Source organism: Haplochromis burtoni, unplaced genomic scaffold (assembly GCF_018398535.1).
Source record: "Haplochromis burtoni strain Fernald_Lab_line unplaced genomic scaffold, NCSU_Asbu1 Contig_203, whole genome shotgun sequence".
Lineage (NCBI taxonomy): Eukaryota > Metazoa > Chordata > Actinopteri > Cichliformes > Cichlidae > Haplochromis > Haplochromis burtoni.
In genome coordinates, this window is record NW_024582564.1 from 152,119 (window position 1) to 167,512 (window position 15,394).

General features: G+C 38.2%; 1 protein-coding gene across 2 annotated transcripts in view; it reads right to left on the reverse strand.

The window, feature by feature from the left end:
- LOC102308325 (CD109 antigen) overlaps positions 1 to 12,560 on the reverse strand; it is a 53,399-nt gene extending 40,839 nt beyond the window's left edge. For both annotated transcript variants that reach the window (XM_042226259.1, XM_005936241.3), the window contains exons 1-15: positions 11,490 to 12,560; positions 10,880 to 11,046; positions 10,772 to 10,800; positions 9,900 to 10,136; positions 9,428 to 9,553; positions 8,567 to 8,606; positions 8,129 to 8,210; positions 7,958 to 8,051; positions 7,404 to 7,536; positions 6,242 to 6,351; positions 5,864 to 6,133; positions 3,743 to 3,844; positions 3,239 to 3,301; positions 2,846 to 3,019; positions 1,726 to 1,878 (exon numbers count right to left, since the gene is read on the reverse strand). In XM_042226259.1, the coding sequence (XP_042082193.1) occupies positions 1,726 to 1,878; positions 2,846 to 3,019; positions 3,239 to 3,301; positions 3,743 to 3,844; positions 5,864 to 6,133; positions 6,242 to 6,351; positions 7,404 to 7,536; positions 7,958 to 8,051; positions 8,129 to 8,210; positions 8,567 to 8,606; positions 9,428 to 9,553; positions 9,900 to 10,136; positions 10,772 to 10,800; positions 10,880 to 11,046; positions 11,490 to 11,560 (1,851 nt within the window). In that variant the 5' untranslated portion in view covers positions 11,561 to 12,560. The remainder of the gene's footprint in view (positions 1 to 1,725; positions 1,879 to 2,845; positions 3,020 to 3,238; positions 3,302 to 3,742; positions 3,845 to 5,863; positions 6,134 to 6,241; positions 6,352 to 7,403; positions 7,537 to 7,957; positions 8,052 to 8,128; positions 8,211 to 8,566; positions 8,607 to 9,427; positions 9,554 to 9,899; positions 10,137 to 10,771; positions 10,801 to 10,879; positions 11,047 to 11,489) is intronic.
- Between the last annotated feature and the right edge of the window lie 2,834 nt (positions 12,561 to 15,394).

The window sequence follows — 15,394 nt, forward strand, 5'->3', positions numbered from 1 at the left end:
GCACCTCTGTAAAAGAAGACATTTTAGCAGCATGCTGGGTATGTGTTAACACAATGCCAAAGTTATCCCAGGAGTACACGACCCAGTAAATTCCTTCCAAGGTCAGACTGTGCAATGCTCAGAGAAACTGCAAGATATCCAAGAGCTACATCTGAGACTCTGCAAGCATCGATTAGCAAGTTAAATGCAAAAGTTAATGACAGCACACTTAGAAAAATACAGTGCTTTGCACAGTCAAAGTCTAGATTTAGATCTAGACTTTGACTGGGCCATTTTTTTTTAAACCATTCCATTGTTGCCCTGGCTTTATGTTTAGGGTCGTTGTCCTGCTGGAAGGTGAACCTCCGCCCCAGTCTCAAGTCTTTTGCAGACTCCAACAGGTTTTCTTCCAAGATTGCCCTGTATTTGGGTCCATCCATCTTCCCATCATCTCTGACCAGCTTCCCTGTTCCTGCTGAAGAGAAGCACCCCCAGAGCATGATGCTGCCACCACCATATTTGACAGTGGGGATGGTGTGAGTTTAGGTGGACGGCCTTGTCCTGGTAGGTTTACAGTTGTGCCATACTCCTTCCATTTCTGAATGATTGCTTGGACAGTTCTCTGTGGGATGTTCAAGGCTTGGGAAATCTTTTTGTAGCCTAAGCCTGCTTTAAATTTCTCAACAACTTTATCCCTGACCTGTCTGGTGTGTTCTATGGACTTCATGGTGTTGTTGCTCCCAATATTCTCTTAGACAACCTCTGAGGCCGTCACAGAGCAGCTGTATGTACTGACATTAGATTACACACAGGTGCACTCTATTTAGTCATTAGCACTCATCAGGCAATGTCTATATGCAACTGACTGCACTCAGACCAAAGGGGGCAGAATAATTACGCACACCCCACTTTGCAGTTATTTATTTGTAAAAAATGTTTGGAATCATGTATGATTTTCGTTCCACTTCTCACGTGCACACCACTTTGTGTTGGTCTTTCACGTGGAATTCCAATAAAATTGATTCATGTTTGTGGCTGTAATGTGACAAAAGGTGGGAAGGTTCAAGGGGGCCGAATACTTTTGCAAGCCACTGAATGGGCTGTTTGGAAGAGCTGCCAGGATAAATCGTTTTCTCTTTAAATAGAAAATGCCAGTACAGCTTAGGTTTGCAAAGGTGCATCTGAACAAACCACAAGACTTCAATGTCCTTTGGATAGATGAGACCCAAGTGGAGATTTTTTGGTCAAAATACAAAGCACATTTGGGGAAAACCAAACGCAGAATATAAGCACAAACAACTCATAAAAACTGTCAGCACAGTGGTGGAGGGTTAATTGTTTGGACTTGTTTTGTAATCACAGGACCAGGCGCTTGTGACCTGAACTTCTCTATATGCTAACCAATTCTAGAGTCAAATTTCAGGCCATCAGTCTGACAGCTAAAGTTTGGCACAAAAACAAACAGGAGAATGGTCCCAAGCAAAGCAGCAACAACAGAATGGCTGAAAAAGAGTGTCTCAATCGGCCAATTAGCATCCAGACCTCAACCTAGATGAAATGCTGTGGTGGGACATTAAGAGAGCTGTGCATAAATGCATACCTGCAAATTTACGATTAAATGAGGCAACATTGTAAAGTAGAACTGAATCAAGCAATTTAATCGTGAGATAAACATAGTTTTACTGTCAAAACTTTTATTTTCACATGAATGTATACATACAGTTCTTATCTTAACATTTTACATACCGTGTCCGTGGTGATGTCATTGTCTGATCCCGCCCACTGCGTCGCCTTGTCAACCACCAGGATCCCGACTACTGAGTTGGGCTCCAGTACACTCACATTCAGGGTCACAGTCTCAGCTGGCCTCTTTACAACACTGCTCCAACTAAGCGACACCTGCCAATCACAGGTTGATTAGTCACAAATTTGCAAAAGTACCATTTTACTCGTTATTTCCTGTTATATATGTCCTGCTCTAATGGTGGATGTTCATATTAAACATGCACAAAAATTTTAAACCATAATGTAAAAATAAGTCATCTCTGTGAGCAAAAATGTGAGATTTCAAAATTCTGAGGTTTTTTTTTTTTTCAACTCTTTGATGTGTATGAAATCAGTGAAAAATAATGTGCCAAATGTGGTCATCTTAGGTGCAAACGTCCTGCCTACTAATTAGACAAAGTCAGCCTGAAAAGCTAAAGCAAGACCAGTTTAAGAAAAATAAAGATTATTTAGAACTTTAATAAAGTCAGGGAATAAGTAAGTTAGGATATTTAGGAGTTACGTATAAAGGTCCAGTCAGACCATCTTTTAACATAAGAAATATATTCACAATAATATAATAAAGAAATATTATTCCTGGTTGTGAACAGATAGTCACAGGATGTTCAGAGACACACACTAGCATTATGGCACAGGGCAGCAGAAGATATAAACCTCATTGGGATAAGAAATGGACTCCAGAGCAAGAAGACACCAGTTCATGTTACCTTTGCAGGTTGTTGTCTTTTCATGAGCTTTTAGGCTTTTTCACAAAATACAATATTTTGCTTGTTTTTCTAATTGCTAGATAGTCAAAGAAGGACACCAGGCAGAGGGCAAACGTATTTCTCCAACACTGACACAACTTTCATTCAACTATTCTTTTCTTTTTCTTCTTTTTTTTTTTTTTTTTACTAAGACTAGACATTGAGAAAAGATGACGGTTACTCACTGCTGAAATGTTTGCTGGGAAATTATTATCATGTAACTTGGATTGTTTTTTCTTCACCGTTTTTTCCAACTTCATAACCGCATATTCACACAATTCAAGAGACAAATTAGTTTATTTTTCAAAGAAAAAAATGAACAATGAAAAAATCACCTGGTTTTGTAAAAACTGTCTGATTGGCAGCTGGATTGCATCATTGATGACCTCTCCGCTGGGGTGCACACAGTAAACGATGATGCAGGCCAGAGGAGCCCAGGAGACTTCTGGGACCAGAGTCAGATCAAGAGAGCCTTTCCCGGCAGAAATCGCCTGTCCTCTTGACTTCACCTTTACACACAAGATACAGACGGAAGGTCTTATAAGAAGCTGGAAGCATACATTCGTCTTTCTTTGCTTACAGCAATAAACTGAATACTTAAAACTTCTTGTCACCACTACTGGAAAACAAACAACTTTCAACAGTTGGAAATGTGCTTTATTTAAATATTAATCAAATTAACTACAAATTAGACAAAGTGTAATAATATTTGATGCTTTTTTTCATACCAGGTAGTGAACCTCATTCAATGGAAAATTACTTTCAATGTGCAGCAGAAAGGGCGAACCAACCTGAAAGAAGGTCAAATGGTGACGTTACGTATGAGTATAAATGTTCTACAACCACAGTCAGTAATTGGCTGTAAATCTGTTTTTTGAAGATCTACACTGTCATTCTAGAAGCCTCACCATCTTCACACAACCAGTCACTTGGAAGCATTGTACAGCGCTTTGAGGGCCCCGAAAAGCGCTATATAAAATGCAATCCATTATTATTATTATTAACTAAGTTAACTTTAATTTGAATCATAGGCAGGACATAAAAACTGAATGTTTATAATTACTAAGCAAATGTAAATGAAACAAATTGTTATAATGAACTCAGTGCATGTGATTGAGGTGTGTTGAAAGGACAGCTAAGGTAACCATAGACTATTTTGGCATATTACCTGCATGTTTACAATGCTGACACAAAGGTAATTTTAAATAGTTCCTTGTATTCTTCAGCTTTACCTCGGGAGGTGTGAAGGGTTTCTGAATCTGCAGGTAGCTCTCACTGGGGGATGTGTAGCTTCGCTGTATATATAGATTGCTATGGCTGTCCTCAAAAGAAGCCTGAGAAGAAAAAGAGATACCAAAGATTTTAAATGTAATTTGAAATCATGATCATGCTGTCATGTCTCTTCTTTCTCCGCAAACTAAGAAGAGCAGGAGCACCAGCCCCCATCATGTACACTTTCTACAGAGAAACCATCGAGAGCATCCTGTCGAGCTGCATCACTGTGTGGTTTGGAGCCTGCAATGCGTCCTGTCATAGAACCCTCCAACGCATAGTGAGAGCTGCAGAGAGGATCATTGGTGTCTCTCTCCCCTCCCTCCAGGACATTTACAGCACCCGTCTCACTAAAAAAGCCCTTTGCATAGCGGCTGATCCCACGCACCCAATGCAAAGCTTCTTCAAGCTGCTGCCGTCAGAGAGGAGACTGCGGAGTCTCCAGGCCAGGACCAGCAGACTGAAGGACAGCTTCATCCATCAGGCTGTCAGGAAGCTTAACTCCCTCCCGATTCTGCCCCCTCTCCCCTCTTCTCCTCCATGGTCTCACTGAACTCTGTCACATACACACACACACACTCTCTGACTCACTCACTGGCCTGCACCAGTTACCAGTCACTTTGTGGAGCATTGGACTGCCATTACCTCATAAGACTTTGTTGTTATACTATCTCTTACCGTATATTACTAAATCTCCATTTGCACTATTTGCCTATTTGCACTACTCTGCCTGGTTTACACTCAATGTCATTTACCCTTACCTGAATATTGTATATTGTATATTGCATAGCTTTCTTGTTAAATTGTATTGTATTTATTTAAATTTTTACTTTTTAATTATTTTATTTGCATTTTTTAATCACTCTCTTATATTTAAATGTTCATTTGCTATTTCATCTAGGGTTTGAGAGTAACGAAATTTCTATTCTCTGTATGTCCTGTACATGTGGCAGAATTGACAAATAAAGTTGACTTTGACTTTTGACTTTGACTTTGATGCTTTTGGGTTTAATTTCTGTTTTAGTTAACACGTAAATATTTTTCATATTAATTTATTTATCTATTCAAGTGTAATTTCTTTTGTACGTGATTTTCTTGTCAGATGTGGATTTTTCACAGTAGATTACTTTATTCTTGCCTGTAGCTATTAGCACTCTCCACCTAGCAACTACAGAATAAAATAAGCCTTTAGCTTTTTAGGTACAATATGTGAGTTGTAAAATCCTGCTGCTAAATAAAAATACATTTAAGCAAATAAATGATAATATCACAAAAAAAACCCCACACAAGATAAACAATATTAAACAAACATGTTGTGTTTTTTCTTGTTAGATATTAAATATGATAAAATCATTTTTCATTATACAGTTACCTTTAAAATTTTGTTTTGTGTTATGAATATAGTTAATGCAAAATAAATCTTTAAAAATCACATAATTCAGTTGATATTCAGAATTTTCATAACACCCTGATATAATAAAGACATATATTCCAAATTTTTCACAAGTTATACTTAGCCTATTTTCTAAATTAAGCTTAGAATTGAAATTAAATTAGCTTTCAGTTGGCCCCTGAATTGGTAAACACATAATTTTGTCCCTCTTCTATGCAGATGAGACACCAATTTATATTTCAGCGTAGTGCAATATGTCCTAAGACTTTAATGCATTTTGCCATTTCTTTCGATATAAATACATAATATTGAAAAAATATCAGCAGATGTCAATGATCTATCTACAGAGTATATTTGTTCAATTTAATGTTGACCAGTACATTTGAAATCATATGTTTAGCTGTGCAGTGACTCATTTGTTAATTAAAATTTAAATATAAAATTAAAAGTTAATTGAAAGTACTAATTCTGTAATTTTTTTTTCCAAAATTGGATCCTAAATTAAGAAATAAGCTGTGTCTGAAAGCAAAGGCTAAACAGATAAAGTAAAACAATAATAATTTTCAAGATTTCTTAACAGAACTAAAGGCCTTGTTACTTAATCCCACATCCAGACATTTTAAAGTCAAATTTTGAAATAATCTGTCTTATAATATTTAGTCAATGAGGGTATTATTGTATAACTTACATCAATACTGAGCATGTCTGTTTCACTCGTGATTTCAATGCTGAAAGGTATGAGTCCATCTGCAGGGACAGGAAACTTCATTTCTTTAGGTAGCATCTCCTTTGGACTTTCTGAAGTTCCTGAACTGTTCGATGTTTTAGGCTCCGTGTCTATCACCATGTCTCCGATCCAACCCCAAAATCTTTGCTTTTGCTGAATCACTGAAACTTCAACAAAGCTTTGGCGATCCTCCAGTGACAGTGGCTGATTGTTGTATGTAGATATTTTCAGCTACAAAATTAGAAAAAATAATTAGCATAATTGTTTTACATTAACACTGGAATATCTGTTATCTGTACAGCTCAGACTCTGCATTTCACTTAAATGCTGCCTTCTTACCCTGGCGCTGAAGGTTAAAGAGGGCCTCAATAATTTGTGATATTCTTCAAAGGAGACTTTATATCTGGTTTTTGACAAACCTACTGTTGCCGTACTGTTATATGTAATGCCTGAAAAATGAGACGTAGTCACAGGAGTCAGCACCACAAACAAGAACAAAAGCTGGTTAGATTCCAAAAAATAATGTAGACCATCTCCCTGACTTTGTAATTAAAAAAAACTATAGCAGTTTAAAGTCCCACAGTAGAGAGCAAATGCAATGCATCTGGAAAAAAAAAACTCACAGCGCTTCACTTGTTTCCCATTTTGTCATGTTATAGCCTTATTATCATAAAATAGATTAAATTCATTTTTCACCTTGTCATTATGAGGTACACACAACACCACATAATGACAAAGCGAAAGAAGTTTGCTTAAAATTCTGGCAAATTTATCGTATGTCGTGATATTCAAAACGTGCAATGGTCCCATTAACACTATGCATCACATAGCTGTGTGTGCATGTCAGGCCAACCAAGCCACGAAGTCCTAGAGATTGTCTGTAGACCTCTAAAATTGTAAAGAAGCACAATCTGGGGTAGGGTACAGAAAAAAAGTATTGAAGGTCCGAATGAGCACACCGACTCCCCCCATCCAAACTAATGGTGCTTGTGAGGTTCTGTAAAGAAGAATGGGAGAAACTGCCCAGAAATAGGTGAGCCAAGCATGTGGCACCATAGCCAAAAAGACTCAATGCACTTCAACAAAGTATTAAGCAAAGGCTATGAATACTTATGTACATGTCATATTTTTGTCTTTATTTTTAATAAAGAATAAAAAAACTTTGCAGAATTTTCAAGCAAATGTTTTCACTTTATCATTACGGGATATTCTGTGCACAATTTGGGGGAGAAAAATGATGTTTTAATTGTATGTAAATAATGTAAATATTGTAATACACACTAATTTCACAAAAATATGAGCTTGGACACTGCCTGGAATAAAACTCTACACCTGGAAATGCTGAAACGCAGAAGTTAGAAGTACTTAAAACAATATATGAAATACATGCATACATAACATAACAAAAAGTAAAGAAATAAGCTGTAAATTGTCACTTCCGATCTGTACAACCAATCTTTTGGTATTTCAAGTTAACATTTATAAATAAAATCTGAATTACCTGTGAGGTATTCAGTCACATGAGCCACAACTGTTAGGTCCTCAGCGTTTCCCTCGTAGTACATCATTTTGGAATCATTTCTCATTTGGAAATAATCAGGAGCATCAAATGTGAAGCTTTCAGTACCATCAATCTGATGAAAAGGAACACTGTTAATGTGTTAATTCTATGATGGTTAAGTTTAAATAAACTGTATATTCTCAAATGTTGTAATCAGGACAGGAGTTCTTCAGTCAAAAATGATTTAATCAATATAAAGAGAAGGTAATTAGTAATCTTAAGCGTGATATATTACATATATCATGCATGTTGCATTAATAGTTTACGAGACAGTATAAATGTATGTTTATACTACATTTAGAGATATTTTTCACTGTGTAGAAAACTTAATATTTAGAAAAAATGTAATTAAAAATGCTTTCAGTCTGTAATTTTATTTTAATAGTTTAAATAAAGAAAATAAACAAGTTCAGATAGTGGGAGAGCCTATAATGATAACTGTACAGCTGAATATTAAAGGAATAATTACACATTGATTCCACTGACATACGAACCTCTCTGTCCTCATAGTAAAACTCGACAGTACCGTGAAAGTGATAAATGAACGTCATATTCAGGTGTCCCTGAACGGGCTTCCCGTAAGTGTACCTGTGGATGGAAAGATCATAAATAATCCTGAGGAGCAACTTCATTCACACACAAACTGGATCAAAGCCAAGTCTCACTTTGCTGTGATGGAGCCCTCCAGAGGGTCCTCACGGTAAATGACATCCGGAGCATCGATCAAAACCTCAAACTTTGGCAGTACTGCAACCAAAAGACACACACACACATGTTGGATATTCATATCTTGTGGGGACATCTAATTGACATAATGCTTTCCCGAGCTGCTTACCCTAATGAAATATGAATGCCTAACCCTAACCCAATTGTAACCCTGTTACTAAAACCACATTTTGAGTCTCAAAAATGCCTTCAAACTTGTGGGGACCAGGAGTTTGGTCCCCATAAGGACTGTTGGTCCCGACAAGTATAGTAAACTTCCTATTTTGGTCCCCACAAAGATATGAATACACACTCACACACACAAAATTAATATGTGTTTTTATTCTTCAAAAGGAGGAAGTTGTACATGTAATGCTGGATAGAGAAAACATCCATACCATATTGAGCCACAGTGAAGTACTTCACACTTGAAATGTCCTGCAACACACAGAGGATCTTTATAACATCACCTCTCTTTGTTCTTTTTATAAGGAAAATCTATTCCTTCATTCTTTCACTCAGTCTGACTTTAACTGGTGTGTATAAATGTTACAGCCACAGAAGTCCCCTTCACATTCACAGCACGAGTTGTGAGTTACTGAAACTTAAGATAGTTGTTTATATGAAAGGGACTCTTGCCTGTGCTGCTATTTATCCATCCAATTGTTCCGATGGAATCTGCCCTGTTACAGAGTTATCCACTGCAGAGAGGTCCGATTACTCTCGTCTTTAATCATGCAAGATCAAATACATTTAAAAAACGCAGCAGTGATTTCTCTGACCAGAAATCACGCACAAATATCAAATAAAAATATCCAAGAACCAAAAAATATTTAGATTTTGTACTTTTGCTTGTCTCCAAAACAAAGGGTTAGGGTCACCAGTGATGAGAAAGTTAGTATAAATCAAAACTACGAGTAAATCAGGTACGAGCAACACTGACATACTCTTTGAAGCAAAGATGAATAAGTTAAAGGAAATGATTCCATATGTTTATTAAATGTCTTAATAGATCTTGTTAGGGAATCAGCCTTATATTTTGATGCAAACCTGGAGATGTGGAGCTGAGACATTTTTCATACTGTGCATTAATTATAGGTTTCCTGTCAAACAGATTAGTGCCACTGACCGCATGAATGTCTTTGCACAAAAGATCTGACTTTGGCAGAAGCAATCAGTGGTCAGGTGGATTAGATTGAATTATCAGAGGCCTGTCCAGCTTAATCACCCTGCAGAGGTTCACCTGCTAAAGGACTTACTTTGACTGTAGTGATGATGGTCCACTGACCCAGAGGAGGGTTTTCAGACAGCTGAAACTCTTTGGACACAACGCCAAGGACGCTGTCTGCAGCCAGCCACTGCCTGAGCAGGTTTCCCCTCGGATCCTGGACCAGGAAAAAACATGCTGATCAGACGATTTTCAGAATTTCAGTTTGTGCTTTGAAAAACGTCCAGCAAGTTTAGAGGCAAGTGACTGATTTAGCCACCAGTGCTGACGAATGCTAGTGAATGCTAGTGCAAAGAAGAAAGTTCATAGCTGGAAATTCATTAATTAAAATGATGCTGATATGAATATGAAGTATGTGTAATAGAATTAACTCATAATCCAATTAACCAGACGCAGAAGTTGTCCAAGTAAAACTCCCCTGAGATCTTTTAAAAATAGTCTCTGATCTTGCCCTCTTGTCCTCTCTTTCTTCCATGCTTTTGGTACAATAACATCATTCTTACCCTGATGATGATGTCCACGGGGCTGATGAAGGGCTTCCCATCAGAGTGAATGGAAATAACTCTGATCTTCACCGTCTGCCCAGGTAAGTACATTACTTTGTCTGTTTGAATGAAGGTGGCGATATCTTCGACATCCAAGTGGAGCTTTGTGGAGCTGGAGAAAACCTGGACTTCTCCTCTGTGACCTTTGACCTCCAGTATGTAGGCCTCCCAGTGATTGGGCTCGCTGTCACTAATCTGCAAGAATTCAACATGGAAGGAAATTCATCAACACTTAAATGACAAACAGTCACATTATCATCTTAACAAATTTAATCTGGCATACAGAAAGAGCAGGTTTTGAAAACACTCCAAGTTTAAAGTTTAAAGTTTCTCAGATGTAATCTGAACCGTGGAGGACTGAGAGCTCGCCTGTGGTCCAGATGAGAGAATTAGCCAAAATCTGCTCAACATCCATTTGAATTTTACCTGATGGTGTCTGTTTGTGCTCTACAGAATCAGAGTTACGCCTCTCCTCGCCGACCTGCTCTCAAAACAGAAAACTGGTCTTTGTTCTGGGCTCTGAACTTTTACCAGGAAGTTGCTTTTAGGGGCCACAAGGGGGCATCAAAACCCACAATTTCAGCTATGATTTTAAAGCTGAACTGTAAAATATCCTGTTTTCAAAAAGTAGTCCAAAGTGTTGTTGTTTATTTTCTAATGATTGTGTGTCATATTTAAAAAGAAATAAGGCACTTATTAGCATAGTGGGACATAGTAAACAAGTACAGTAAGTGCAAACAAAAAATAAAACTGACTTGAATTGTAGAAAGCTCAGACTGACTTTACAAAGACTGACCTTTGTATTTGTTACAGAGGAATTTCTTACTTACAGGCGGCAAAGTCAGCAGTGTGGTTGAACCTTTAGAAAGAGAATTTCACAGTGAGATTAGAGCTATAATTAATTAATTGTAAATTAATTGTTAGTGGCAGATACTTACCCCCTTCAACTTTAACAGATTGTGAGGCCATTGTTAGGTTTCCACGAACAATGTGAGCAGATACAGTGACCGGTGAAGGGATCAGGATGGTGATTGATATAGATGTTGGGATTCCATGTTGGAGGGCTTTGGGAGCGAGGAGCAGATAGGAGGGCTGAGGGTGGGGGCTGAGGAAAAAACCCATAATATATAAATATATTTATTTACACCCAAAAAAACCATCATTAAGAATAACAAGTTGGTGTAGAAAACCTGAAAGGGCGAATGGAAACAGAAACCTTCCCCACTGTGAACATTTATTATTTTATTGGAACTAATTTATTATAAAAATATGTACTTACATTAGTTTAAATCTATATCTTTTAATCAACTTGTGCAAAAATGACTGTAAGGCAATAAAACATGTTTGTAAAAATAATGAAAAATCAGCTTAGATTCAATGAATTTTTAACACCACTCCTGCAGTTTTGAACTGACTTTTTATTTTCTAAAATGTAGGAAAATATATTTAAAAACTGTAGATACACAGATGAGCAGAAGAGGAAAAACACTCATGAAGAAGCAGTTTAAACTGTCCAGGTGAGTCCTGTAGTTCAGCCTGTGTGCTTACCCGTTTGTGGTTTTCTGGGCGGCGGTGAGAACGATGAGGCTGAAAATGCCCCACACCTGGAGACGCTCCATTTGTATCAATGAAATTCACTCCAGAGAGCTTCTCTCAGTACTGAAAGCAGGTAATATCAGTTTTTGCCTTCATACCTGCAGACAGTAACCACACCCACCTCCTACTTCTCATCATCATCATCATCATCCGATATCACCTGAAGAATTGAACCAGGATCAGTTTACCTGAATCCCACTGGGAGGCTTTTATTTCTTGTGCTCTGATTCAGGTCATAATGAGAGTAGAAACACATAAACAGGCAAATATTTACAGCAACAGTAGTACAGCATACCTCTCCTGTACATATATTTTTGTATCACCAGGGGCATCTAGTATCCGAACAGAGTCAACCCAAGACCAATGATTGGACAATTAGTTCACTACAGTTGTACCTGGAGGAAGGATTGTCGTCTCCTCTCCAGAAAAAACTGGCAGAACTGATCATCAGGTTTTACATTCTGGGAACCAGACCTGTAAGTGATCACAAAGTTAAAGCAGGTGAAGAAGAAAGCCCACCTGGTGTGTCTAGTGTTCAGTCATTTGGTGGCTTTGAGTTGAGCGAGGTTTATGTTTTTTGTTTCTGACCAAATTATTAATGGATCCTCGGCTCCCTCAAGCCAGCGTTTCTGCTCTTTGAGCTCCAGTTTCGCAGCCAACAGTTTCCAGTCACTGTTGTCAATGTTGCATTTAGCTGGGGAGAGACATGAGAAGCAGGCAAAAGGATGCATTTGCTCTCCTTTGTACTGAGATTAACTTGTGCAAATTTTAACCACGTGAAAAAAAATTACTCATAACCATCTCACAGACATAACATTATGTACAGCTACTTTCATTATCATTTTTTTTACTCTTTTTCTCCAATTGATCCGCGTTAAGTTCAGTAATAACTTCTTACAGTAATAAGTCCTACCACTAATTAATCTTTCAATCTTAAATATGATCAACCTCTCTCTAATAATTGGCTATGTACCACAGGCCTTCAAGCTAGCAGTAGTTAAACCGTTACTTAAACAGTCATCACTTGATCCAGAACTCTTAAATGGTAAATGGTAAATGGCCTGTATTTTATATAGCGCTTTACTAGTCCCTAAGGACCCCAAAGCGCTTTACATATCCAGTCATCCACCCATTCACACACACATTCACACACTGGTGATGGCAAGCTACATTGTAGCCACAGCCACCCTGGGGCGCACTGACAGAGGCGAGGCTGCCGGACACTGGCGCCACCGGGCCCTCTGACCACCACCAGTAGGCAACGGGTGAAGTGTCTTGCCCAAGGACACAACGACCGAGACTGTCCAAGCCGGGGCTCGAACCGGCAACCTTCCGATTACAAGGCGAACTCCCAACTCTTGAGCCACGATCGCCCCATTAGGTAATTATAAGACAATCTCCAAACTTCCTTTTTGCTTAAAAATTCTTGATTGTCATTTATTATCTTACTAATATCATTTTAAATTATTGGATGTAACCTTAAAGCAAGGTTTAAATCAAGCCTGATGTTGTCACACACATTAAGGAATTAATCGCACTCTTATTAATTTAACACTGATATGAGATCAGTACTCGGTATCAGCAGATATCTTAAGCCAGAATATCTGTCAGAACTGGAAAAAGTTGCATTGAAGCAGCTTGTTGAGTCTCAGCTGATGGCTGTGTAGCACTTTGATCTGCTTTTTAAATGAGAAATACAAATGATCTGACTCTCAATTACTGATCAGAATAAATAAATAAGGAATACAATGGTGTGAAAAAGTGTTTGCCCAGTGCAAAAACAAACACTTTATCCTGAAAAAGAAGGAAATTTGAACAACAGACAGAACTGGAGAAGACTCTTGAATAAGAGGTGAAATGTTTTCACAGAAACTGGCCAGTTGTCACAAAAAACTGTTTTTCCTAGGAAAAGCACTAATGTTTTACCATCAAAACTTGGATGATTCACTGATCCTTGGCACAAATTCCAATTGTAATGGGAATCAGACACAGTGACTGAATTCCCACCAATAAGGGAACAAGTGGAGGTTTCTACACAAAGATCCTTTCTTACTGAACTGCAGCTCTCACGCTTTAAGTTTTTGACACGGCCATGTGATCTTGCAGGGCTGCCGTGGTCCTTATGAAGATAGTACAAGAGCTCACATTCATTACAACTACAGGCCTCACTTAGTGAAAGTCAGTGTTCATGACTCCACCATAACATGGCCATAAAATGGCCTGCATGGCAGAGCTTCAAGATAAAAACCACTGCCACACACACACACACATACATATATACTGTGTGTATATCTATACATATATACTGTGTATATATATATATATATATATATATATATATATATATATATATAGAGAGAGAGAGAGAGAATAGGAAATCAGGAAGGGAGCAAACACTTTTCACACCATTGTATTTGGAAACTATAGGACTGAGAGATGGCTGTGACCAAATCAGCAGCTGTCCATGTCTCCATCTCCAAACATCCCTCCATGTGAGTCTTGTTGTTATAGTAACAGCTGTGAAAGCTTTACCAATCTGGACTCTGTCAGGGTTGATGTCAAACACGCTCATGCGCCCAACACTCCAGGAGCCGTTGACCAGCAGCACGATGTTGGCTTTTGCTGTTGTATTACACTGAGCACATGCAAAAAGACAGTGGTGTTGGAAGGAGTCGAGGTTAGCGAGACACCTGATGCACAACAGATACCTGACATGAGGGCCTGTTTGGTCTTATTTGGACTGTTTATGGGTGAGAAAAGTGAGAAAAAGTGAAAGGAAATGCATCAGGAGGAGAGACAAGTGAGGAGTAGGAGTACATCACAACAACTCGCACACTCACAGGAAGTGTGAGAGCTGTGGTTCAGTAAGAAAGGATCTTTGTGTAGGAACCTCCACTTGTTTCCTGATTGGTGGGGAGTCAGTCACTGTATCTACTTCCCACTAAAACAGGAACATCTGCCAGGATCACCGCGTCATCAGGAGTCTGATGAGAAGCATAACATGAGACTTTTTCCTAGGAAAAAGTGTAAGTGTAAACAGAGCTCTTTGACACACTACAGTAAAGGGAAATATCCACTTTCGCATGACTAAAGACCCCTTTATCCAGCATCCAGCAAGATATCCCATATGGAAAAGAAATAGTAAAAACTTATTAAAGACTTGCATAAGATGTGGCCTACTTCATATAGTGAATCATATAAGGCTTATATGATTTACTCATGAAAGTGGCCACTTTCTCATTACTTTCATATATTGTTTTAGTAAGTATCCAAAACATGCAAGTTTCATTTATATAATTTTTCAAGGGATCTTACATCTGTGTTCACTCTTGTATGCTTTTCACAGTTTTCACAGTTTCACACAAGACAGATACAAACTTTACGAGATTTATATATATGTTTTCCATATGGGATGCATTTATGGTGATACCAGTAAAGCTAAGTGCTGGCGTGGCTGCTTCCAAATGGGTAATTATGTGACACATGAGTTAATCAGTTGGTCAATTTCTAGACGTTAATCGACACTTCAGAACATTTTACTATGTTCTGCATGACACTCCAAATGACTCCAAATGAGAAGACAGAGGTGAGGAAACTCGAGCCATGCATTCCTAAATAATGTCTCTGTGAGGAGAAAATTGTTTAGAAGATAAAGAAACTCACAACTCAGATATCTATTTTTTACATGTGCATGGGCGGTCACGGTCCGATCTGCTCTGCACCAAGTGTGCACAACAGATGTGACACAGGGAAACCGCCCAGGGCTTTCAGAGCATCCTTTATTTATACTTCAAATGAGCTTTCAAGGAAGTAGGAGTGGCATGTTCAGAATACAAAAACATTTCCATAAAAGGAGA